A 24,818-nucleotide genomic window follows, 5' to 3' on the forward strand; every position below is an offset into this window, starting at 1 on the left:
ACTTGCGTTTGCCCCTCTGACCACGGTGGAAGGGCCCCAAGCTCTTGTGTTCTTCTGTTCTCCTTTGTACTCCAGCTGGGAAACCAAGGGGGGGGGATACAAAAGGACGCAATGGCTTGGGGGTCCAAGTTGTAAATCCCCCACTCTTTTTGTTGCTTTCTTTGCTGATAAAGCCCACACCTGCCCCACGCACAGGCAGGGGGTGAAAGGGTATACTGGCTTTATCCGCTGACCGGTCTCTTCGTTTATCTCACGCCCTCCGCGTCGCGATTTGCTTGAATCTGCTCCAGGAAGCGCTTTTTTTTTTTCATCTGTTTTGCTTTTTCTCGGTCGCCTGAATGCCCTACCAAGACTGCAGTGTTCGTTTCTCAGAATCGCTAGCGTTGTCGATCACCGCGAAAGTTCGTCTTAACAGAAGAGTACAGTTGGGCGGTTCGTCTTACGCGAATTTTTTTTGCACTGAGTCTATGGGAAACCAAATAAATGGTCCTGTGTTGTTCGGTATAAGCGAGAATTCGTCTTAACCGAGTTTGTCTTAACGGGAGTTCACTGTATTAGTATAACATGTTGCTGGGCTAGTTGGTGCACTGCACTAAGCCCACATTGCAACATATTTTTTCACAATCAACAGTATAAACCTTGGGATGGGAGAGATGCGGCACTAGGCGTGAACATAGGTGCATCCATGTCAAAGGCTACCATGAAGTCTTGACATCAACACACACTGTGCGAATTGTATTTAATAATGTCTAACAAAGCTGAACTACTACTATGACAAATACGCTTCACTTTCCCGTTATGACTGATTCCTATGAGAGAAGGATTAATTATAGTTTTTTTCGTTGTTGTCCAAGTTCTACATTGTCGCTGCTCTTATCACAACAGCACCTGTTGAAAAGTACGTTCAAGGAAGCGACAAATGTCTCACCCAGAAGTTCCGTGCAATGTATGCAAATGCTGGCCGAACACTCACCAAAGCAGAGCTGCTGCACGGTAAGCCGTGCCATGATGTCCACCGTCTTGTTCGTGAAGTCTACAATGAAGTACTGCTCTTCTTGGGTGTTCAGCACAAGTTGGTGCTTCTGCATGCAGAGGTAGAAGATGTGCAAGACGAACAATTTCTTACTGCAGCAGTACACTCAAAACATTCCACAACGAGGTGCATGCAAATGAACTTTGCTAGTGCACGCCGTACAAATGTGTATTTGCATAAGGCTTGCACTATAGCTTTCTGCTGAAAGCTGATGCAAAGCTGTTGATGGGAAAATTACGTGGAGAAGACTTTACGTTTGAAAGTTCTAGGAGCTACACTGAAAAAATTTAAAAACACAGTGTCAGAAAATCGATTTTAACACGCCGGCCACTGCATAATAAGAGAACAGATTTCCAAATTGTTATCTGCCACATACATCTCCAACGAGTGGAATCACCTTCCCGTGTAAATTCACAAGATTGCAAATCATGACTCGCTTGTGTGAAAGTACTAGATAACATACCATGATAAGAACACTATTTTTTAATAGGATGTAGTAAGGTGTCTGTGCATTTCTGAGCCATTTTAAACAAATTTTCATTGGTGCCTATTGATACCTTACTTCATGTATTATTTTCTAATTCTGTACTACAATTTATGTTAACCCTTCCCTCTGGCTTCAGCTTCATTTCCTATTGAAAAATTTCCCATACTCTCCGCAATGCTATTTCACCATAAGGGTACTTTGAAGTAAGTAAATGAACACGCTGCTTCCCAACAGCACTTTCCTTTACGGTAAGAATGCAGGTTCGAAAAAACTAAAGCCTGTAAAGTTTCTTAAGGGGGGAAGAGGCACTTTGACATGAAGCATCTTTTTATTTAAGTTAGGATAATGAAAACTTCGGTGATCATGTATTTACATGTGTAAATATCAAATATGAACTCAGTTTTTATGTAGCCCTTACGACAATTTTTTTAATTAATCATTCATTAACATTTCGTTTAATCACTTTTTTAATAAATTGGCTACTCGGATCCTGCTGAATTAAATGTCATTGCATTCTACAGTTATCAAAGAGTGCAAAAAGCAAATTTCATGGTTCTAGCTTTCCTACAACAAAAGTTATGAAGCTTCAAAATCCGCCATTCGATTACCGAGAAAATGTATTTTTGTTATTTTCTCTCTTGTAAAAACTTACGCTTTTCTATAGTAACATATGACACTTTGTTGCACTCACTAAACATCCAGCTTTTCAGTAATACAAAAATGATCAAAATCGAGTGTACCAAAGCAGAGAAACGCTCGCTAAAAGAATGAAAGGTGGCCAAAAAATTGAAACTGAGAAAAAAGCAAAAAACAAAACTCTGTATCTTCAAGGAGCGCTACACAAGTAAAAATGCTTTACTTTGCAAATAAATGCCTTAGAAGACACCAGGAGAGTAGCCCATCACATTTTCCAATCGAAACGGCCCCAGTGCATGTCATTTCAAGCAGTTTGTTGATTGCGGAGAAGTCGACGATGCCGTAGTTAGCCGCCGACGGGTCAGAGCCCTCGCACGCTGTTGCGAGCGTGCGCAGCTTGCGCTCGCTAGCGGAAGTTGCCGATAAGCCGGAGATCTTATCTTCAGTCTTTTTCTGCTGTTGCGCACGATCGGTGCTAGTCAAGAACGTCGTGTCGATCCTTCTACCACGCTTCGGCCGCCGACACAGGTGAAGTCGGCATTTCGACCGATGAATCGCGTTCCGCCACCACGCCGTCCTCCGCTGGATGCGCTTCTGATGCACCCGAGCCGTGATCTCGCTTCTTTCTTTTTTTCGAATTTATGAGCGCTGCGCAACTTTCGATACGGCTTCGCCACGATCAAAGTTCCAAAACGCGGCCGAGAGCGTAGGCCTAATTCACTCCCGGCGGCTGCGGCGCACTTCGTCTAGCTCACTTGGCGCCGTGCCAGTAAGCCGCCGCAATGTGCAGTCTGTTGAGGATGATAAAAACGCCTGCTCCAGTTTCTTGCCAGCTTGCGCGGGTTGGAACTTTACGGACGTAAATCGACGAGAACAACACAGTTATACGACGGCGACATCAACTTGCCGCTTTGCGTGCACTGTAGCAGACAGCGCGGGAGGCCCGACGAATCGGAAGGCGTTATTTAGTCACGTGGGCTCACTGTGCCAATAGGCTCACGCGGAGGGACCTTTTTTTGGCGCGGATTTTCTACGTGAATTCTGAGTGGACGGAAACAAGGGCGGCGGGATATTCAAGAAAAAGCGCGGCTCTTTCGAATGCGACCAAGATGGCTGCCGTAGGTAACGTAGAACGGCAACAGCGCGGCGCTGAATAAGCCCGTTTTTTACGCGTTCATCGCTAAAAATTTAGCTCGCTGACGGCACATAAAATGCTCTCAGGGCTAAAATACTGATCTAAGACGCATGAAACTTGGCGAGGTTATGCATCAGTAGCGGCAGAATCCAAATAAAACATTTTCAAAAATTCGATTTTTTTTCTGATTTTCGGTCTCAAAGACCCGCTTCCCCCCTTAATGTGGAAAACAAGCTCTAGACTGATTAGCTAAACAGTTAAATCAAGTGATTCTTCTGACATTTTATGTCAATTAAAGTTGGTAGGAACAATCATGGAAATGTGCCAATGACTACCGGTGCAGCAATATTTGAGGTTGCGATGATTACTTTAAGAAAATGGACATAATTTTTGGTGGCCAACTTTGGGAGAGCAAGATCTGAGTGACTGCAAGCCTTTGAGTGAATACATTACGGCCAACCTGGCTGACGTGAGCTGGTAAAAAAGGCCCATATTTTGAAAAATTGCCTAACATAATGTTGTGCCATCTAATTATTATGCAAACAACTTCTTCCATCAAAGCTATCGCTAAGGAACTATACATCTATGCTGAATTAGGCTGTTCATCAGTATAAATCTATCATCATCATCAGCCTGTCTACGCCCACTGCAGGGCAAAGGCCTCTCCCATGTTCCGCCAATCAACCCGGTCCTGTGCTTTCTGCTGCCACGTAATACCTGCAAACTTCCTAATCTCATCTACCCACCTAATTTTCTGTCTCCCCCTCACGCGTTTGCCATCTCTTGGAATCCAGTCAGTTACCCTTAATGACCACCGGTTATCCTGCCGACGTGCTACGTGCCCGGCCCATATCCATTTCTTCTTGATTTCAACTATGATGTCCTTAACCCCCGTTTGTTCCCTGACCCACTCTGCTCTCTTCCTGTCTCTTAAGGTTACACCTATCATTTTCCTTTCCATCGCTCGCTGCGTCGTCCTCAATTTAAGTTGAACCCTCTTTGCAAGTCTCCAGGTTTCTGCTCCGTAGGTAAGTACCGGTAAGATGCAGCTGTTATATACCTTCCTCTTGAGGGATAGTGGTAAATTACCATTCATGATTTGATAATGCTTGCCGAATGAGCCCCAACCCATCCTTATTCTTCTAGTTATTTCACTCTCATGGTTCGGCTCCGCGGTTACTACCTGTCCTAAGTAGACGTACTCCTTTACTACTTCCAATGTCTCGCCACCTATCACAAAGCGCTGTTCTCTGCCAAGCTTGTTCCACATTACTTTAGTTTTATGCATATTAATTTTCAGACCTACTCTTCTACTTTCCGTATCCAGTTCAGTAATCATGAGCTGTAATTCGTCTCCCGCGTTACTCATCAATGCAATGTCATCAGCGAATCGCAGGTTACTGAGATACTCTCCATTAACTCTTATCCCTAACTTAACTCTTACCCCGATCTGATTTTTGCCTATGCACAGTTTTGTCTTCATAGCTTTGAGGCTTCTTCCGTTCTTTAGAGCATGCTCAATTCTCTCCATATTATACTTTCTTATGTCGGCTACTTTACGCCTATTGATTAACTTCGAAAGCTCCGCCAGCTCTATTTTGTCTGTTGCATTTGAGGCTTTCATAGCTTGACGTTTCTTAATGAGGTTTTTCGTCTCTTGGGATAGCTTACCAGTGTCCTGTCTAACGACTGTACCCTCGACTTCCACTGCACACTCCTTGATGATACTAGTCAGGTTATCATTTATTGCGTCAACGCTAAGGTCGGTTTCCTCGGTTAAAGCCGCGTACCTATTCTGAAGTGAAACTCTGAATTCCTGAACTTTCCCTCTCAGAGCTAGTTCATTTATCGGCTTCTTGCGTATCAGTTTCTGCCGTTCCTTCCTCACGTCAAGTTGAATTCTAGATCTTACCATTCTATGGTCACTGCATCGGATCTTGTTAACTACTTCCACATCCTGTACAATGCCCGGGTGGCCGCACATTATGAAGTCTATTTCATTTTTAGTTTCGCCATTAGGACTCCTTCACGTCCACTTACGAGTAGCCCGTTTTCTGTAGAAGGTATTCAAGATGCGTAAATTATTGCGTTCTGCAAACTCTACCAGTAACTCCCCTCTGGCGTTTCTAGAGCCGATGCCATATTCCCCAACTGCATGATCTCCAGCCTGCTTCTTGCCTACCTTTGCATTAAAGTCGCCCATCAGTACAGTATACTGTGTCTTTACCTTACTCATTGCTGATTCTACATCTTCGTAGAAGCGTTCAACCATTTGATCATCATGGCTGGATGTAGGCGCGTAGGCCTGTACCACCTTCATCTTGTACCTCTTATTAAACCTAATTACGATACATATCACCCTCTCATTATAGCTATAGTATTCCTCTATATTGCCAGCTATATCTTTATGAATAAGGAACCCCACTCCTAGTTCTCTTCTGTCAGCTAAGCCACGATAGCATAGGACGTGTCCGTTCTTCAACACTGTATAAGCCTCCTGTGGCCTCCTAACCTCACTGAGCCCTATTACATCCCATTTAACACCCTCTAATTCCTCGAATAGTACAGCTAGACTCGCCTCACTAGATAAAGTTCTAGCGTTATACGTAGCCAAATTCAGATTCCAATGGCGGCCTGTCCGTACCCAGAGATTCTTAGCACCCTCTGCTGCGTCGCAGGTCTGACCGCCGCCTTGGTCAGTTGCTTCGCAGCCGCTGGGGATTGAGGGCCGATGTTTAATTGGTGTATTCATGTGGGAGGTAGTGGCCAAGTACTACACCAGGGTGGCCAATCCTTCTCTGGTGAGGGAGTGCATTGCTGGCTGTGGTCGCCAGTGAGGCTGCACCCCAGGCCTTTTTACACAATTCCATCATCACGCGGATTATTATTTTTTTTTTAATCCGGTTGGGAATTGTCCGGCACCGGGATTCGAACCACGGACCTCTTGCATGCGAAGCTGATGCTCTACCACTACGCCATCGCTGCAACCTCTATAAATCTATATAGAACTCTAGAGGCATGAATGACGTGGTGGCACCAGCCTCGGTTTGAACGGCATCATACCCGTCCCTCAGAAAGTGCACTTAGGCGAGTACCTCTGGGTTGTAATCGTGGATTCCGTGGAAAGCTTCCAGGTAATGGGCATACTTGGGCTCCTGCAACTTCTTCACCTGTTGAGGATAAAATGAAATCCATCAAGGCGATGGCCACACTGCCATTGCTAGAAAGTCCGTCTACATTTATGCGAACGACAGTCACTTTTAGAGGGATACTGAACAAAACTTCTGCCGCAAATATTTTTCACCTCAAATGAAACATTGGGTGCTTAAATCGGTTAACACAAACTTGTATTCAGGCAGAAATTAGCGGGAAATAATGCACTTAATGCGTTTTTCCCAAACTGCCTGGTATAGCGGCTGCGCTGTGAACTAGATGAGGCAATGTTTAGCTGGCTGAAAACGGGCGTGCCGACCATGCTAGCCGCAGACACTACAAGCCATCACCTGCCTCTCTCAAGCTACTTTGCTACAACCATACGAACCAGTACTGAGGGCCCTAGAACCAGTACGAATGGCACCAGCAGCAAACAATGCTCCTGGGTGGAGGCACATGTCAGTGTCGTTGTGGAAGGGGTGAGTGGGACGTAAAGAAGAGGTGGAGAAAGGAAAGTAGCAGGACAAGAAGACATGCACTGGCTGCCCCACCTCTGCTGCTGATACTTTCACCGCTGGAACTCGATATTACGGCCATCACCGCGGAGGTCGGCATGTGCTGGAGTGCAGTCACTGCGCACCCACAATCTTCCAAAAATACAGCCGTCTTTTCAAAAGTATGTGAAATAGACACTGTTTATTGAAAAAGAGTCGTGTCTTCAGAGTCAAACTTCGATGCTTTCGGCTTTCGATGCTTTCGGCATTTTTTCATATTTTTGTTCAGTATCCCGTTAGATTAAGAACAGTAAACAAAAACGCAAGAAACACAGTGAAACCTTATTCCAGGGTAGTTATTAAATGTACCATATAACATTAAATATACATACAATCACTGAATACAACCCCTACAATCCAAATGTAAAAACTGGTCATGGGTTACAACAAGAAATGGAGTAGAAACTATTTTTAATTATGTCCCACTGCAATGCAGCTGCTATTCATTGCAAAATTTTAGTGCACACAAGAGACCAGGACAAAGTGTATGGGGGCAAACGAGCCCTTGTTGGTCCCTCACACTGTGTCTTTGTGTTTCATGTGCCCTGAAATTTCACAATAAATATGAACCAGCTCGACCAACTTTCAGTTTTGCAGCTGCTATTGCCAGGAGTCAAACCCACACTCCCTAGCAGCCACCGCATGGCATGGTCAGTGAATTAAACTCTGTTGAGGTAATCGCAGAAAGGCACTGACCCAGAGGTCGAGGTCATGGCGGCTGGCCGTGGCATCCGCCAGAGGGCTGGTGGCCTTGATGAGCACCCCGTCCACGTAACGAGAGATGGCGGGCACCAGGTGAGCCACACGAGTGGCGGTGCCGTCGTACTGCATCTGCCAGCTGACGTGGCCCGTCGATGCGCTCAACAGCTGGAACTGCGTCCGCGAGAAAGAGAGGAACGACAACAACGTGACTGCGAAGCTTGGCCACTATCGTCATTGTTGTCCTATATATTTGTAGTAACTCGTTCAATAATCAACAGGTCATACTTGAGGACATTCACATTTCTGTAAAAAAATGGCCTTGCAAACCAATACTGTAAGTAAGGTGTAATCTTCACCCCTGAGGTGTGAGTTACGAGGGAGCGTGGGGCGGCTGGAAGAGGGTACGCCCCCCCCCCCACCATTCATTCATGGGGAGGTCTCACAATCCCAGGCCACATACCACGAATGTATTTTGCTCTACACATGTATTACCATGCACGGATGAACACTGTACAAACAAACTTCCAAATTTTGATCACAGCAATTGCAAACTTATGACACAGACATTCTACTGTAAGTACATATTGAACGTGGTGGTGAACAGGAGTTCAATACAAGGGGAGCATGGCACTCCAATGAAATTTTCAAGGGATATTGCCACTGTTTGCTACAAACGAGATTTCGATATGCCCAGTTTTGACATACATTTAAACCCCCTTATAAGAGACAGTTGCTTATAAGAGACTTCTTATATAAGGGACAAGGCCCACTTCCCGGTGCGTGTCTCTTATAAAGGGTTTCAACTGTACCAGGGATCAACCGTACACGTACCACCAGAAACGCGCGATCCCCATCAAGCAACTCACCAATGTGGCTCGAGATCGAGTTCCGTGGTCCGAGACGACAAACAGCTCGTATGTGCTGAATGCTGTGAAGTGGCCGGCAACCAAACTCCTACGAAGAGACATTTATAAATTCAGTGGGCCTCTCAGACATGTGGCTAAAGTTGAGCGCAGTGCATTGCATCAGGCTCACAGTGTAACAGTACATTGCAGCAACGCCGAATTCCGCTGCTCAGCCTCTGGTCGTGGATGCAAACGACCATCACTGGATTTTATCACAGGTGCATCTGAATTTCACGAGAGCACATTTTCAGGCCTGTGCGAAAATTCGCGTGCTTCAAATATTCGAACGAATATTGGCGTGTTTGAGTTCACGGTGTTCGAAACTAGCATTATTCGATAATTTCGTGCCTGTCGGTACCAAGTTCCAGACCGTGATCAAACAACGAGTCTCTCTAATCGCTCTTGCACCTGTTTTCTTTTCAGCTCACGAGGACATCAATCTCACGAGCTTGTCAATGTCAATGTCAACGCATGTGATCGTATCCCAAATGTGTATGCTCAAAAATAACTCCTAAGCTTTCCAGCAAACCGAGCCACATACAGTAAACTCCCGTTCTTAAGGCGACCTCGAAGGGACCACGGTCATTTGTTTGTCTTATAAGGAGTTCTGTGCATCAGAAGTGCCCCCCAAAACGACATGCTAACATGCTAATGCATCCAAATATGTCACCTGAAAACACTGAATGGAATAGAGTTACAATGGGGGGAAAATGACAAGAAAAAGCATTTATTTGGCTCAACTTGATAAAAACTGTGCCTTCAAGTACCATATTTACGCAAATCTAACACGCACCTGATTTCGCAGATTCAAAATAAAAATTCACATGCATATACACTCAAACCTCATTATAACAAAGTCACATCTGCCACGAAAATAACTTCGTTATATCCAAAAATTCGTTATAAACGTTTATATTTAACACTGTCACTATAACAAGACTATTCATTTACTTCATTATAACCGATAATTCGTTATATCCGAGTTCGTTAGATCGAGGTTTGAGTGTATTGCTACTGCATATTAACGATAAAACTGACACAACCCTATGTTGATGATTAGAAAAAAAAAAAGAAGGGAGAGACAAGCACAATTTGCCTTCAAAGAATGGAAAATTTATTCTTCTGGCTGTTCGTTTTGTTCTGTGAACCTGTTTCACTGGCTTTAAGATCACTCTTGGGTACGTCTCGATCGCATATTGTTACCTTGACAAAGTCAGCATAGTACACTGGGTGGCTTAAGGAAGTCTGGAAGCCTTTCCTCTAGCTACGGATATTTTCCCATTTTCGGCCCGTAGTAATTCTTTTCCCGATCTACGTGCATCTGAAGTGACCCTTCGCGCTACTCATGGTCACAAGCCTCGGGCACATGATAAAGACATGATGCAGCTATATTCAGTGTGCAAAATAACCTTCCTTTGTCATGCGCTTTCATAATGAAAACGGCGCATGACAACTTCCACTTCACTGGTAACAGATGCGATGCGCACAGGTCCTACACGAACCAACGCGAACCGACGATATTACTGGCTACAAAATATGCTCGGTCACCACTGTGTGACGGTGATGACGACGCGTGTGACCCCTCTGACGGGAGTGCTAGCGCCGCAAACGTAGTTTCGGTTTCGTACTCGATTCTAATGCACAGGCAATTTTTGTTCCTGTTGTTCCTTTCGTTTTGGTTTTTATTTCCCCCACTCCTCTTGCATTAGCCTCTCTGTCCACAGCGGATTAGATGGCCCGCAGTGGCCACAGGTTCTTGTTTTTCAGTTCTCCTTGGTACTACAGCTGGGGAACAGAAGAGCGTGGGGAGAAAACATAAAAGGATGCAATGGCTCGGGGTTCCCAGCAGTAAAGTCCCTTAACTCTTTTTGCTGCTTTCTTTACTCATAGACCTATCACCCCCCCCCCCCCAAGCCTGTGGGTGGGGGAGATACCGGCCTTATCCACGGACCTTTCTTTTTCGCTTCTTTGCTTATCTCACTCACTCCCTCCGCATTGCGATTTGCTTCAAGTCATTGACCCTGGAACCATTTTTTTTTTCTTTCCCTCGGTCGCTTCATGCTTCACCAAGGTGGCAACGTTCATTGCGCAGAATTGCCAGTGAGATTGCGTTAACAGAAGAGTACCGGTTAGGCAGTTCGTCTTAAGCAGATTTTTTTTTTGCGTTGAGTCTATGGGAAACCAAACATTCTTGTGTTGCTCGGCATAAGCGAGGATTCGTCTTAACCGTGTTTGTCTCAACAGGAGTTTACCGTACTTCCAAGTGGGCAGTGCAGAAACAACCGACACTCACTCAACAGAGAGTTTCGTTTGCTGCCAAGGTGCTAGCGTTTGTTTATGTTTATTCTGGCTGTCCCAGCGTTTGATTTTGCAATCTTGGGGCATATTCGGGTTGTCGTGGGATTCCAACACACGTGACTACGACGCCGTTTCCTGTCAGGACCCGAACTAGCCGGCTAACCTCTGGCTGCCAGTGAGCTGCCAGAAGTCCAAAAATCGAAGAGCCCCGGTATTACCTGATGGGCGAGTCCAGCTTGAGGTCCGTGCTCCAGCGCTGGTGGTAGTTGGCGCCAGCCAGCTTGAGCAGCTTGCCATGGCCCCAGGCCAGGATCAGAGAGGGCTCCTCGTCCTCTTGAAGCACGACAAGCTGCAGGCCATGCCCACTGGCAGACTTGCCCTTGCTGCCCGCACAACAGACCACAGTCAAGACGATGGCAAGTCGATCCGTATCCAATACATATGGGCAGCAAAATGCAACACAGATCAAAACAAGAGCCCTAACAGAGCACTCAGACTGCTTTGCGCCTAACCAACGTCATTTTTCAGGGGAGTCTACAACCAAGCAAACTATAGTTTGCTACAATCTAAGAAAAAATGTAAGCTCCGTACACGCAACTGCAATGCGCCTGCCCTTCAAATATGAAAAGACAGTCGTGCTAGCTGATTTCTGCTGAAACAGTAAGTACTTTTTCTCAGCTAATGTAAATACAGTAAAACCCCGTTAATTCGGACTTCACGGGACCAGAGAGAATGTCCGAATTAACCGAGGGTTCGAATTATCGCGAGTACGATCAAAACACTAGAAAAATGTTTCCGCCACCACCAGACTTTTATTTCTTAAAGAAGTCGGTGATCGCGGCTTGCTTCGCGGAGGCAACGTGCAAGGAAATCACAATTTTGCTAAGTTCCTGAAGGTGGCTGTCCGCGCACACTGTGCCGCAAAGCGGCGGTCTAGCTGACGCAGCCAGGCTTGAAATATTTCGGCCGTCATCCAAGCCTTTCTATTAAAGCGGTAGTCGACAGGCAGCTGCTTAATGTTCTTAAAACATCTTGGCTTCGCAGCCTTTCCGATCACCAGCAGCGGCAGCTACTCTGTGCCGGTCATGTTCGTAGCCAGAAGAACCGTCACCCGCTCTCTACTCCGTTTCCCGCCGACGCACGGGTCCCCCTTAAACACGATTGTCTTCTCAGGCAGAGCCTTAAAGAACAGCGCTGTCTCGTCAGTGTTGATAATGTTGCACGGCTCGTACGTAGAAAGGCGTGCGGAAAGTCCGGAACGCCAGGCCTGCACAACGCTTCACCGCGCACGTTGCAGAACACCAGGGGTGCTATCGCGGAACGATGCCTTATGCCATATTCTATGCTATTCTTATCATCCACCACTCGTGGCTAAAGCCCCTCGTGGCTGGCTGATCGCGTTGATAACGCGTAATAACGCGGACGGACCGTCGCCATGTTGCCTGTTGCTGATGACAGTAGCGATGCACTGCCTTTCATTGTGTATGTGCCTCCGAGATGCAAAGCTCGTTTTAAATCTCGGAGGCCATAATCCGATCTCGTTACCTCGTTTTAAATCTCGGAGGCCATGATCCGATCTCGAAGTGTTAGATGCGCCGTCGATTTCGGCTGCGAATCCGAATTATATCCGAACCGCGGCCGTGGTGGTATCCGCTGCTGCTTCCCCGTCTCGACCCGACCTCGGTCGGGAGTTCGAATTAACCGAAGCGCGGTCGAATCTGTCCGAATTAATGAGAGTTCTCAGCCATAGAACAATGCACATTTTGGACGGGACCAGACGCCGCGTCCGAATTAACCGAAATTCCGAATTAACGGGGGTCGAATTAACGAGATTTTACTGTACAACGCATATTAAATGTTAAAGGTTCGTAGTTACAACCTAAAACATTACCGTATTTACTCGAATCTAACGCGCACCTTTTTTTCGGCAGAACGAGTCGTAAAATCGCATGCGCGTTAGAATCGAGTACCGAAAAAACGGTTATCGTATTGCCATCCGCATTTCAAGATGGCCGCCTCCTACGCGCCTCGGCCATTTCTGTCATTGTTTCAGTTCGTACGTGTGCTGAGGAGTTTGTCATCTCGCTCTGCATTCGCATCGGCGGCATGGAAGTGCCCCCTCCAAATACTCGACGAGTGCACCACGATGTCGCATTTCAAGGAAAAGTTATTACATGTGCAGAGACCGACGGAAATTGGGCCGCATCGCGGTCGTTCGGAGTTGCCGAAGCGTGCGTGCGAGACTGGCGCTAACAGAAGCAGAAGACTGTTTTACAGCAAAGCTTCACGAAAAGGTTTCTGTGGACAAAAGCAGGGCCGGTTTGCCGAACTCGAAGAGCGTTGACAGCGATGAAGACTGATCCATTACGCGACTCGTATCGCCGCCATAGTGGTGACAGTTTCAGCGGCAAGGCCCGCCGTTTGACTTTGTGTTTTCTTTTTTTGAAGCTTTAGTTCTTTAAAACCCAAATACCTGTTCTTCTGAATGTGCGAAGGTGGACTCCTACGTACTTTTGTTCATTTCTCTCACGAAAAATGGGTGCGCGTTAGAATCGATGTACGTTTTTTTTTTGGTCGCGGAAAACAGGTGCGCGCTACAATCGAGGGCGCGGTAGAATCGAGTAAATACGGTATGTCTGACTCAGCAGCGATGCCAGAATGCCTGATTAAATGTACCAGAACATTCAGTTTCCCAACCTAAAGCAGGCGACACAAACGAGAGTCTGTGTGGGATAGTCAACTATGTGAAACACTCGAGAAATGCTTGACGTCACGAAAATGGGTAAGCGCTACAGGATGGAGCATTTATGCAAATTATCTTGAGAGGGGCAGCGATGTCTGTGGGTGAAGCTGACATTTTTTTTAGGTTGTAACAAACTATAAGTTCTGCAGTTTCGATTGTCAGAAAACACAATACGATTATGAGGCACATCGTAGTGGCAAGCTGCAGATGAGTTTTGACTACCTCAGGCTCCTTAATGTGCACCCAGACATCAGCCTAGGGGTGTTCTTGCATTTGGCCCCTCCTTCCCACCCCTCCATTGAAATGAAGATATCATGGCCAGGAAATGATCCCATGCAAGAGTATAGCTACAAAGCTACCACTGTGAGTCAGCGAGTGAAGTTACAGTTTTGCCCCAGTCAACACAGCGGCAACTTTGTTCATGGCTATCATGCTTGTGACGTAATGTGCAAGTGGATCATACCTAAAACATCATGCAGCATCTCAAAATTTCAGTTACTGCAATTACACATTGATAGCAGGGACAGGTGGCGATGCTACATGTAAGTTTGAATGGCAGCGTGTGACACAGCATTCACACAAGACACAACCTGACACAGCATTCTCGTTCTTGCATAATGTCACTCACCTCCACATTACGTGTGTTGTGGCTTCATCTTCCGTCTGGTTGACCGAAGACAGCCGACTTAATGCCACTTTCAAGAGTATGCCTGAATGGAGGACAGAAGCACGCCAGGCATCACTACATATTGAAATAATTTCCTGACATATCGCACCGCAGTTCCACATTTCCTAAAGTGAAAGCTATCGTTCGACTGACTCCCACAGTGCTACAACACCGTTATCACCGATACGGACACCTCTTGGCAACTCTTGGCAAGTGAGTAGATGTCACACTGGGAATGACACACTCGTGAACATTCAACATGCATACCATCAATGTTGCTCAAATGGGTTCAGAACATCCATTCTTCTTTTACTACATACAGTTCCCATTCCAGATATTTGCAATATACTGATTTACTACTCTGTAACTTTCTCAGTTTATAAAAAATCCTTGCACCCAAAACAGCACGAAATGTCTAATATTTCAAAAACTACATAATGTACTGAAAAAGTACTTGTATATTTGAAATCAGTGCACATATCTAAACAAACTCAGCAAGTTTCATCAAAATGTATCAAGAAATGAAAAAAAAAAAAAAAAACGACCCAAGGGTGGGGTCTCCCTTTAAAGGGATATTGACACGAATTCTCGAAGGCGAGTTTACCCTGCCATACAAATCTCCTGTGCACAGAGACAACTCTGCACAGCTTTGAAGCTCAGTAAATTCGAATGAGATACTTTATTTTGACAGTAAAGTTCATTTTTGCATGGTACACCTACTGACATCAACACTAGCGTGACATAAGGCTACAGCGTGAACTCTGGTGACTTCACACACCAGTATGGCTAGTTTTGATGACATCAGGCACCAAACATTAAAAATGGCCACTTGTATATCCCTAAAAACTCGAGCAGGCCTGCACAGAAGACGCAGCACAGTCACAGCGAAAGCTGGAAGCGTGGCCTTTCCAGAGCCTGTTGCAGACTCTCTTGGGGCAACTAATACAAGTACACATGCAAGGTACCCACTACGCCTTAAACAACCATAACTTTCATGAAGTAGGGAAGCACCCACTATGCCATTATTCGTCCTTCTGCAGATAAGCTAGGTACCCGCTACACATCTGTAAGTCATCACGTGCACTTTGTCTGAGCTGTGGCTGATGACGATGAAGAATTATGGCTGAGCCTTTTATAATGGGTTGGAAGCATTCAACGACCCACTCGTGCAATTCGCATTGTGTGACGCCTGGTTGTTATTTTGCTCTTCTATGACGCTATATTACATATGTTAACACAATCCCTTGACCGACATGATACGCGTATAGGGTATTTTGGGAAGGAGGTTCAAGCACCAGCGTGGCTCTGTGGTACAATACTCGACATCCACGCAGAGGGCCCAGATTCAAATCCCATCCATTTCTATAGGTTCTTTCTCATTTGATTTTTTCTTATTTCTGATGATAGCGGTTACGGACACCAGCGGCGGCAGCAGCTGCGGCGTATAACTATGGCGCCAAAAAAATCGGCTCTTGTTGTGATCTCATAGCAGCTTTCACTGTAATATATAAGGGCCTCAAACACCATCCCTGTCACCAAAGCCATGGCCAAGAGCACAGAGTGGCTGCTTCCCAATCAACACTTCTTGCGCAAAATTTTCTAAGACAACGGACAAAACAGACACGGACGGGTGCAAGTCCGTGTCTGTTTCGTCCGTCGTCTCAGAAAATTTTGCGCAAGAAGTGTTGATCATGAAGTACCAACTAGCTCGAACCCACACCATGTTAAAATGCTTCCCAATGGCTAGGTAGGTGGTGGGTGGTAGCAAAGAATAACAGCAACCACCGGTGATATCTGTTGCCAAGGCTGACGCCATCGCTTCATCTTGAAAAGAGAGGTTGAGAGCACAGAACCTTACCTGCTGTTAGAGGTGCTAATGCTTAGTTGATGATAGTCAGCAAGAGCACCCAATGTTTCTAGAATATTTTTCTCATTTCATTTTTTCTTATTCCGTGTGATAGAGGTTACGGACAACAGCGGCGGCGGACGACTACCCCACTGCCGTTGTGGTCTGATAACAGCTTTCACTGTAAAACATTCAAAATGGATGCTTGTGCGTCATCAATGGAGCCAGGAATGGAGCCAGGAATGGAGCAGCTATGAAAATGTCACGATATCTTGGGCGAGCACGTGACAAGGTCACACTGTTGTAACACCAGGCTACAGTAGGAACCGAAACTAGCTTTTAAAAACATAATGTAATTACTTTTAAATGCAAAGCATCACTTAGCGAACATCTGAAACTTTGAGCGCATCTATCTATATATTTATCTATCTATCAATCTATCTATCTATCTTGCCACCTAAGACTTTGGGCACTCCTGGCCATTTGGTTAATGGGATGTATGCCAAAATCAGTACGATATAACATGATTGTATGACGAACATAAATTACAGGTCATAACATGAAAATCATGACATGCATGACATCAACGGCATGAACTACATGCCACAGTCTTGGTTCCCTTCCAGCCATTTCATTAACGTGATGTATACGAAAATTGGTATGGCGTGACAAAGTACATGACGAACACAAGTGACAGGTCCTATTGTGCAAATCATGACACGCATGTCATGTACAGCATGATTTACATGACATGGTCTCAGGGCGCTTGCGGCTTTTAATTAAGTGAATATATGCCAAAATTGGTATGACGAGACATTTCTATATGACGGACCTAAATGAGAGGTCTTGACATGAAAATCTTTATATGCATGCCATGTACAGCATGATATACATGCCATGCTCATGGTGTGCTTGCAGCCATTTCACTAGGTTGATATACACCAAAATTGGTACTGCGTGATGTGAGTGCACAACGAACAGAAGTGACAGGTGGTAACATGACAATCATGACATGCATTTCATGTATCATTTACATGCCACGCCCATGGTGGGCTCGAGGCCGCTTTGCTAGCTGGATATACACCAAAATCGGTATTGCGCAACATTACTGAATGACAGACATAAATGACAGGTGGTAACACGAAAATCATGACATGAATGTCATGTAGGGCATGATTTACATGCCACGTCCATAGTGTGCTCACAGCCGGTTCACTCGCTTGATACATACCAAAATTGGCATTGCGTGACGTTACTGTATGACAAACATTAATGACAGGTGGTAACACGAAAATCATGACATGCATGTCATGTACAGCATGACTTACATGCCATGCTCATGGTGCATTCACGGCTGTTTCGCTAGCTTGACATACACCAAAATTGGTATTGCATGACATGAATGTGTGACGGACATAAATGACACGTCCTAACATGCAAATTATGACATTCATGTCATGTATGGCACGATTTACATGACACTGTCTTGGTGCACTTCCCGCTGTTTTGTTAACAGGATATATACCAATATTGGTGTGCCATGACATGAGGGCATGATGCACATAGATGACAGGTCATGCATAGCACGTATATACTAGAATATACGTTTCATTAGCATGGTATATGCCAGATTGCACATGCATGCATGACAAACATGCGATATATATAATGAACTAGATGTCATGACGTGAATAACTTCATTTGCCTCAAAGATAAGCAAGGCGATGAATGCAGCTCTTTGCTGGCTGCTTCACGTTACATCCATTCCCACAGTGTGTGAGATCTGGCGGATTTTTTCAGGGTGCACTCACGCCTACAGTACGTATTCTAGGCTTTGAGGGCTGTATATTTTCGTGTCAGTACCCCTTTAGAAGAGAGAAACCTTCATGCACGCTGGAAAAAGATGCACACCAGGGCTTGCATGCTTCTTTCTCATTACGTGTAACGTGCCTCTTCTTTAGGAGCACTGCTTGATCTATTTCATTTGTCACTTATCAAATTCAGTCACCTACATACTTTTGTTGTCGTGCGTGACACAGTGCACGAAGACATCGACGTGGTGCGAGATGTTACGGCCATGCTCCAGTGAACCGAGGATGCGCGGCATGTTGTAGCACAACGGAAGCGCCAGGGGCGCCTTTAGCAGGCGCCCATCGTCCTGGGAGACCAGTGCCAATGCCCTCTCCAGTACGGACACTGAGAACGGTTCGGTGCTCGGCTTCTCCACCTGCGTGAAAACACACAACGCTCATCTACCAAACCACACTGACAACTAAGAACCCCATCTGATTTCAGTTCTCAGTCACTTCGACAGTGTGCGAAGTGGTTCGTCAAAGTCACTTCGACAGTGTGCGTGTCTACCTATCTGTTAGTCTCCTACACTGTGATGCCATCCGTGTGAGGACATGGAGTTTGGGTAAGTCATCACAGTCACTATATGAACGGCCATTCATTGGAATTACATCAGAATGTGTATGGCATGGCATGCATGCATGACATGAATGGCATGGCACAACCTAATGATAACAAAAGACAATGAAACTGAATAAAGTGGACGAAAAGACAGCTTGTGGCTGTAGGGACCTTTGGATTGGTTTGTTCACTGTTGGTGGCATGTTGTCCTTTCGTCCACTTTAACTTTTACAGCGAAAGCTGTTATGAGATCATTTCACCGGCCGTTTTTGGCGCCGTAGTTGTCCGCCGCCGCCGCCGCCGCCGGTGTCCGTAACCAGTATCGCTCGAAATAAGAAAAAAAACTAAATAAGAAAAAATTCCAGGATGGAACGAGGTTCGAACCTGGGCCCTCTGCGTGGGAGCCCAGTATTCAACCTCTGAGCCATGCCGGTGCTTGAAACTGCTTCGCAAAAAGGTCCTATACAGGCTTCATGTCGGGAAGGAACCACATTAGCATATGCAATATAGCGTGGTAAAAGAGTAGAATAAGCACCAAGCGTCGCACAACGCGGATTCTGTAACCAGGCGTCACACAATGCGAATTGCGCAACGAGTAGGTTGTTGAATGCTTCCAACCCATTACAAAGAGCTCTGCCATAATTCTTCATCGTCATCACGCACAGCATCAACAAAGTGCGCATAATGCCTTACATGCGTTTAGCAGGTACCACGGCTGTCTGTAGAATGACGAAAAATGGCACAGTGCCTACTGCCCTACTTCTCAAAAATTACAATGATTTATAGCGTAGTGGGTTCCTCGCAAGTGCACTTCTGTTGGTTGCCATGGAAGCCCATAAGGCTCCCATGATCCATTTCCTCAGGGTCTCAATAAAGTCAATTCTCTCTCTCTCTCGCTCTACGTTTCTCCAGTTAAAGTGTGTTATAAAGCGTGGTGGGACAGTTAAATAACGACCGGGCGTCACACAATATCCATTACGTAACTAGTGGGGCGTTTGAAGCTTCCAACCCATTACAAAGGGCGCAACCATAATTATTCATCGTCATCAACCGCCGCATCAACAAACTGCACATAATCGCTTACATATGGTACCTCGCTTCTCCGCAGAACAACGAATAATGTCGTGCTGGGTGCTTCCCAACTTCCCAAAAATTACGCTTTGTGGCGTAGTGGGTACGTTGCTAATGTACCTGTATTAGTAGCGACAGGAGAGCTTATGACGGGCTCTAGAAATGCCGCTCTTCCAGCTTTCGCTGTGACTGTGCTGCGCTTTCCGCGCAGGCCTGGCGTTTTTTTACATTTATACCATAAATACTCAAGTTGAAAACCACGAATATTGTCCCCTATACTTTCCTTGGCTTCACTGTCTGTTGTTATGATTAGGTCAATAGGTTGCACTTAACAAAGAAAACGAGCCCTTGATCAATTCCCCTCCTTCTGTTCATGAGTAGCGTGACTGACACAAATGACAAGGTGCTGTAGTAGTCATTTCTTCAGGTGAGATATCATAGTATGCATGACATAACTGGCATGACATGCATACCACAACATGTACAGTATTTACTCTCATAAGAGCAGCACTGCCAAATATTTTCTCTCCAGTGGTGAGTGCTGGCCACTATTGTTGGCTGGCACTGGTTATTAGGGATAGGCAAATATTCGGGCGTTTCGAATATTCTAACGAATAATAAAGTATTTCAATTCGCTTCGATACGGGTTTAGATTATTCGAAATTTCGAAGTATTCGAAATGAACGAATATATGTATATATTTGAACGCACATAACTCCCTGTAAAGGTGGTTTCACTGCAGTGCCCTGTTGCTGTGCCGTGAAACCACCCATTCAGAAAAAATCTGCATTGCCGCGAAGCCACACTTCAAGGTTAAATGTACATTTTTTTTTTTAGGTTTAGAAGTGTATTATATGGGCTTATATGCACTCAGTAAAGTAATTTTTAAATTGTAACGTACTGTACCACTTATAACTTGCACAGTACTGCTATTGAAATTTTGATAGTATTCAAGGTTCCTTCCATTTCATTTCAAACCAAAAAAAGTGACATTCACGCATACCTAGTTCCAATCCTTAAAAATAGTGTGCGAGGGTCATGACAAAATTGCTCATTTTTCATAAAAATACGTGGTACATGCTATTCGAACTATTCGATTCGAAATTATTCGACCAAATCACTATTTGCTTCGAATTCGCTTCGAACCTCAATTTTACTATTTGCCCATTCCTACTGGTTAAAATTACCTAAATGTCAGCTAATCTCAGATAATGTTTGTTATCCACTAATAACAATGCCTAAAATAATGCATATGTACTACCAGGCCTCTGCCTCCCTCCATTAAACGCTTTGCATGCTAAACTGTTCTCCTTTGGAAAATCCGGCCGAAATTTTTTTAACACCAAAGCTGTTTCAGCTTGAGGTTTGTCTGGTGTACAACGCAAACGCTTGGTGGATACGCGCCAGTGAAAGCGGGTGTATGCGCCAAGTAGCTCCTAGCGTAAAAAAAGCCATTAATAGTATAGTATAGCAAGGGACGGAAAAGGGAAGTGGTGAGGAGGAAGAAAAGGAGGAGGGGAGAGGGTAAGGCATGGCAGAGCCTTGTGTAGTATAGTTTAGTATGTGCCAAGCAGCTGCTAACATAGCATAGTTTTGTATAGTATAGTTTTGCAAGGGAATGGGAAAGAGAAGTGAGGGTAAGGAGGACAGATGTCAAGGTGAGGAGGAAAAGGAGGAGGTGAGAGGGTAAACTATAGCACAACCATGCATAGCAAGGGTTGGAGTGAGGAGTGAGGGTTAGGAGAAGGGAAAGGAGGAGAGAGGGCGATATAGAAAGAGATAAAGAAAGATAAAAGAAACAAGACAGAAGAAGATGAAGATGTAGAAAGAAGCATGAAAGAAAGAAAAAAGTAGAAGAAGACGAAGGTGAAGAAAGCACTCAATCTGCGTTTGCCAGGTGGCGGCACTTGCTTGCAAGCTCCACTGTTTACTCAGATTTTAGAGGCGTGTAACTGGCTGTAATTTTTTTTTCTATTCCAGCTTTATTATCAGTAAAACCTGTTGCTGAATTCATTGCTTAACACCTTAACTGAATCACGCAGGTGCCGTTAGCAAACACCCCGAAGCATAACAAACAGCGGCCACTGAAATGAACAAAGGCTGCCGCCGTGCAGCAAACTCACCTGCATAGAGACGACAAGGTCCGGCAGGCCGTCGTCATTGCAGTCCGTCACCACATGAAAGTCTGAGACAGACTGCAAGGTGCTGCCACCAAGCTGTCCATCGCTTCCGTGGTCGTGTGCGTACCAGAGCACAGCACCTGTCGTCAAAAAAATGCACGTGGCATACAGTGGTGAACCAACAACAAAAGGGGATAGTGGGAGGGATGCAGTTACAAGGGGGCACCCAAAAGTAACCAGAATAGTGTTGTGTTTGGCGGAGCTACTGTGGTACACAATTTTCCTGCTAGGCGAGCGTCATGCCACACCTTTTTAGTTCATGTCATCCAATAAATTCTCTCACGAAGCCTTGCTTTGTGTAGAGTGATTTTTTTTTCGTGAAGTAAGTTTCACGTTCTCGGCGTTTTTTGTGATGGCCACTTTACGAGAAATGCACACGGACCTGCAATTTCGTTTTGCAGTGGTAAGAATGGCACTGTGACTGGTCACGAGTAACAACCTTCCAGCAAAAGTCTGGGTAACTTTGGAGCTGTTCTTTCGAAGGACGGCCCATTTTCACTCGACCATCTCTTTGCCCGTTTGTTGAAATTCAAGGCTGAGATTTCTCAACGACCCTTCCCATCCCCAAATCTTCAGTTAAAATTCGCTGAACTGAGCTTCAAGCTATGCCAGATAACTTCTCCAACTTTCCGACGGTCCGTCGTCTATCTCCACACACAAGTGCACAAAATTTTGTGACATTTTCGTCCATTCGTGATGTTGACGGACGTCCAGGACAGGGTTTGTCATGAATCGACATTTGCCCCTTTTTAAAAAGAGAAAATCACTCATACTCGTAAGTTTTTCTCATTCAGTGTCCTTGTAAACAGTGTTTAATATCTCAATAGTCGCTGAGCCACTTTGCCAGAGTACGAAACGAAATTTGACAGCTCCCGGCTCTTCACTTCAATTGGCCATGACGAAAAAAACACCGAGCCCGCGGAACTGATTTCACGAAAACAATCACTTTACCCAGAAACAGTCTTCCAGAGAGCAGCCACCAGATGCAATTTACTCGAAATATGTTGCGTGACGCTTGCCTAGCGGACGAATCGCATACTACGTACGCTCGCTACGCCCAGCGCAGCACTATTCCTGTTACTTATTTTGGTACCCCTCATACAGTGCACGCCCTGCAGCGATAACGAGTCCATAAATGCCCGATCTAACGAAGTATTTGCTACAGTGATGTACATTTTTTTTTTGTGTGAGGCTCCAAATGTTATAACGAACAAACAAGACAGATAACTATTAACTTAGACAGCTGACCTCATTCTCTTCATAGTCTGCTATCCCAGTGGCCTTTCTGAAAGGACCCAAGTCTGTCATTTATTTTTTTCTTCTTTCTCTGCATATGCATAAAGTGGAATCACATTGACATGATTTAGCATACCGTATTTGCAATATCTAATACACTCTTTTTCGCTAAATCCAGCCCTCAAATTTGTGTTCAGGTTACAGTCATGCGCAAAAGAAAGATGGACAAGTTACATTTTTCAATTTTCTAATGTAAAATTATGTGTGTGTAATATCAGGGGTACCCTAGAATCGTGCAAATACGGTAATATGCCTATTTTCCCCCAACCAACAAGTGATCGGACAATGTACAGTACTCGCGGATTGAAATAGGACAACTTAGGGCTAAGTAATACGCATGTTTTCATTTCTACCGTCTTCAGTTCGGGTCGTATCGGCATAACTCGAACGCGCAGATCAGAGCCAACATTATCTTTAGAGACAATATTCGTTGGGACATGACGTGGTTATCTCGAGCAATTGAGCATACAAGTCGTTATACTAAAAAATTTGATGTCGCATTTGAATCGATAAGTACTGTACTTTCATACCGTTATTATGATCGTATGTTCAGCAGAAATGACATAACAAGGCTGCAGAAGCAGGCTTTTGCTGATATTTCTCAAACGCATAGCTTTACATCCCCGTGTCATAGCTCAAATAATGTACCCATGAGCCATGGACAACATGTTACACTCCCACTGCCATGCTCTCCTTGAAAATTTGTGATGGAGAGATAACTGCGAACTTGTACGATGTAAACATGCAGCTACGAGAATTTTACGAATAAATGCTGTAATAAGAAACTTGCAGGACATAGAATAGCCCACTTCAGCTAGTTTCGGTTTCTCGCTCAGCCTTCCCACTCTTCTCGAGAGTGCAGAGGGGTAGGCGTAGCCCTTTGTTGCGACTACGCCAACTTCGGCAATGTAACGCGACTTCAGCGATTACCGTATATACTCGTGTAAGGGCCGCACTTTTTTTTCGAAATTTTTGCTTGTGCGGCCCTTACACGAATCAGGCCGATGACAGCTCACCAAAGGTCTGTACGGTTTCCGCGACAGTATCAGAGTTTAAGAGAGTCGCAAATGACATTCCAGGAATGTTTTTATTACGATTCCATTTCGCTATTGCCGTCCTCGTTCTCGGAAGAGCTCGCCTCGTACGACGTACGGCGGAAGTTTTCTGCCGTCTCCGTGATGCACAGCATCACAGTGCATCTTTGACGTTCTGCACCGGTCGTGCGCACAGACACACTTTTCGCACCTTTTAAATCCACTGTGGTGCTTTCTGGTGCATCGAACCACACAGGAGTCTGGTCCGCATTCCCAATTCGGGAGAGGTCGTACTTATGCTCCCTCCTGCGACCATTTACAAAGTGATGGAACTTAATCACATGGCTTTCGTACTCGCTTGGAAGCCTTTGACAAAGTGTTGTTCAGCGGCGGATGGAGAGCTGGTTGCTGTTCATAAACCGCGTAGCCCACCCCCGACTTGCCTTGAATTGTGCCGGGGTATTTCCATGTGGCGAGCGATGGCCAGGGCTTTCACGCGGATCATGTCAGTTGAGATGGCGTAGCCGTCCCTTCGAGTGTTGGTGACATACTTGACAAGTTTGCCTTCGAGTTCCGGATACTTGCACTTCTTTCCGCGAAATGCCTTTCGGCTTCTGTTGGTAACGGCGGGGGCATCTTTCTGTTTCATCCAGTAACGCATGCGCT

At 45.3% G+C, this 24,818-nt stretch overlaps 1 protein-coding gene across 1 annotated transcript in view; it reads right to left on the reverse strand.

Annotated features, from left to right (window-relative positions):
• The window catches only part of LOC119399733 (uncharacterized), a 47,094-nt gene that overhangs the window by 11,473 nt on the left and 10,803 nt on the right, over window positions 1-24,818 (reverse strand). The window contains exons 5-12 of the mRNA XM_037666571.2: window positions 21,766-21,902; window positions 18,176-18,386; window positions 14,275-14,356; window positions 11,122-11,286; window positions 8,567-8,654; window positions 7,695-7,871; window positions 6,387-6,461; window positions 974-1,082 (exon numbers count right to left, since the gene is read on the reverse strand). Of these exons, the coding sequence (XP_037522499.1) occupies window positions 974-1,082; window positions 6,387-6,461; window positions 7,695-7,871; window positions 8,567-8,654; window positions 11,122-11,286; window positions 14,275-14,356; window positions 18,176-18,386; window positions 21,766-21,902 (1,044 nt within the window). The remainder of the gene's footprint in view (window positions 1-973; window positions 1,083-6,386; window positions 6,462-7,694; window positions 7,872-8,566; window positions 8,655-11,121; window positions 11,287-14,274; window positions 14,357-18,175; window positions 18,387-21,765; window positions 21,903-24,818) is intronic.

This window comes from Rhipicephalus sanguineus, chromosome 7 (genome assembly GCF_013339695.2).
Source record: "Rhipicephalus sanguineus isolate Rsan-2018 chromosome 7, BIME_Rsan_1.4, whole genome shotgun sequence".
Lineage (NCBI taxonomy): Eukaryota > Metazoa > Arthropoda > Arachnida > Ixodida > Ixodidae > Rhipicephalus > Rhipicephalus sanguineus.